The 718-nt window shown below is 38.9% G+C and overlaps 1 protein-coding gene across 1 annotated transcript in view; it reads left to right on the top strand.

Moving 5' to 3' along the window:
- Positions 1-341: 341 nt before the first annotated feature.
- Positions 342-718, top strand: part of LOC119594562 (cytochrome P450 2L1-like) — a gene marked incomplete at its 5' end in the record, with an annotated part of 8,962 nt that continues 8,585 nt past the window's right edge. The window contains 1 exon segment of the mRNA XM_037943595.1: positions 342-377. Coding sequence (XP_037799523.1) covers positions 342-377 — 36 coding nt within the window.

The following is a 718-nucleotide window of genomic DNA, read 5'->3' on the forward strand; positions in this document are numbered from 1 at the left end:
GGCACTTGTATCAGTCATTTTCCCTCCTTTGTGTGTGTAGATGCCACACAGCAACGGGCGAGACTGCGTCACCATAAACACATTATGTTTATTATTTATTATGCATTATCTGTAAATCTAAAGCGTAAAGTAAATCAAACGATATTGTATTATTTTTGCTTCCGAAGAAGAGTGTATTAATAATAAAAAAATGAATAATTAATTACCCTTTTTCCGTTGTCATTCTCTCGTTCTTAGCAAGTGATCTTCTCCAGACTCACTCAGTCGCACGCAGCGCTGTAGAGTAAGCAACATGCTGACGGAGGCGCTGCTGGGGATCCTCCTCCTTATACTGGTCTTCTCCTACGTCAACAGAAGGCCTAAAAATCTCCCACCGGGTGAGTCTCGAGGGCACAAATAAGAACTACTGGAATAAGTTAAGAACTGTAATAGTACGTACAGCCAGTAAGGACTGCGATAAAATGTATATACATGCAATAGAGTAAGGACTGCGATAGTACGTACGGTACTGTAGAAGCAGGAGAGTAAGAGTTTATAATAGTATGTAGTACATATTAAAATAAAACTGCGATAGCACGTACATACATGCATTATAGTAAGAACTGCGATAGAAGCAGGAGAGGTAGCAGAATTCGTAATGATAAAAGTAAAAGTAAAAAATAACAAGTAAGCTGCTTGTGGTTTTGTCAATAATAGGTAATGGAAGCAGCAGTGACAC

This window comes from Penaeus monodon, chromosome 34 (genome assembly GCF_015228065.2).
Source record: "Penaeus monodon isolate SGIC_2016 chromosome 34, NSTDA_Pmon_1, whole genome shotgun sequence".
Lineage (NCBI taxonomy): Eukaryota > Metazoa > Arthropoda > Malacostraca > Decapoda > Penaeidae > Penaeus > Penaeus monodon.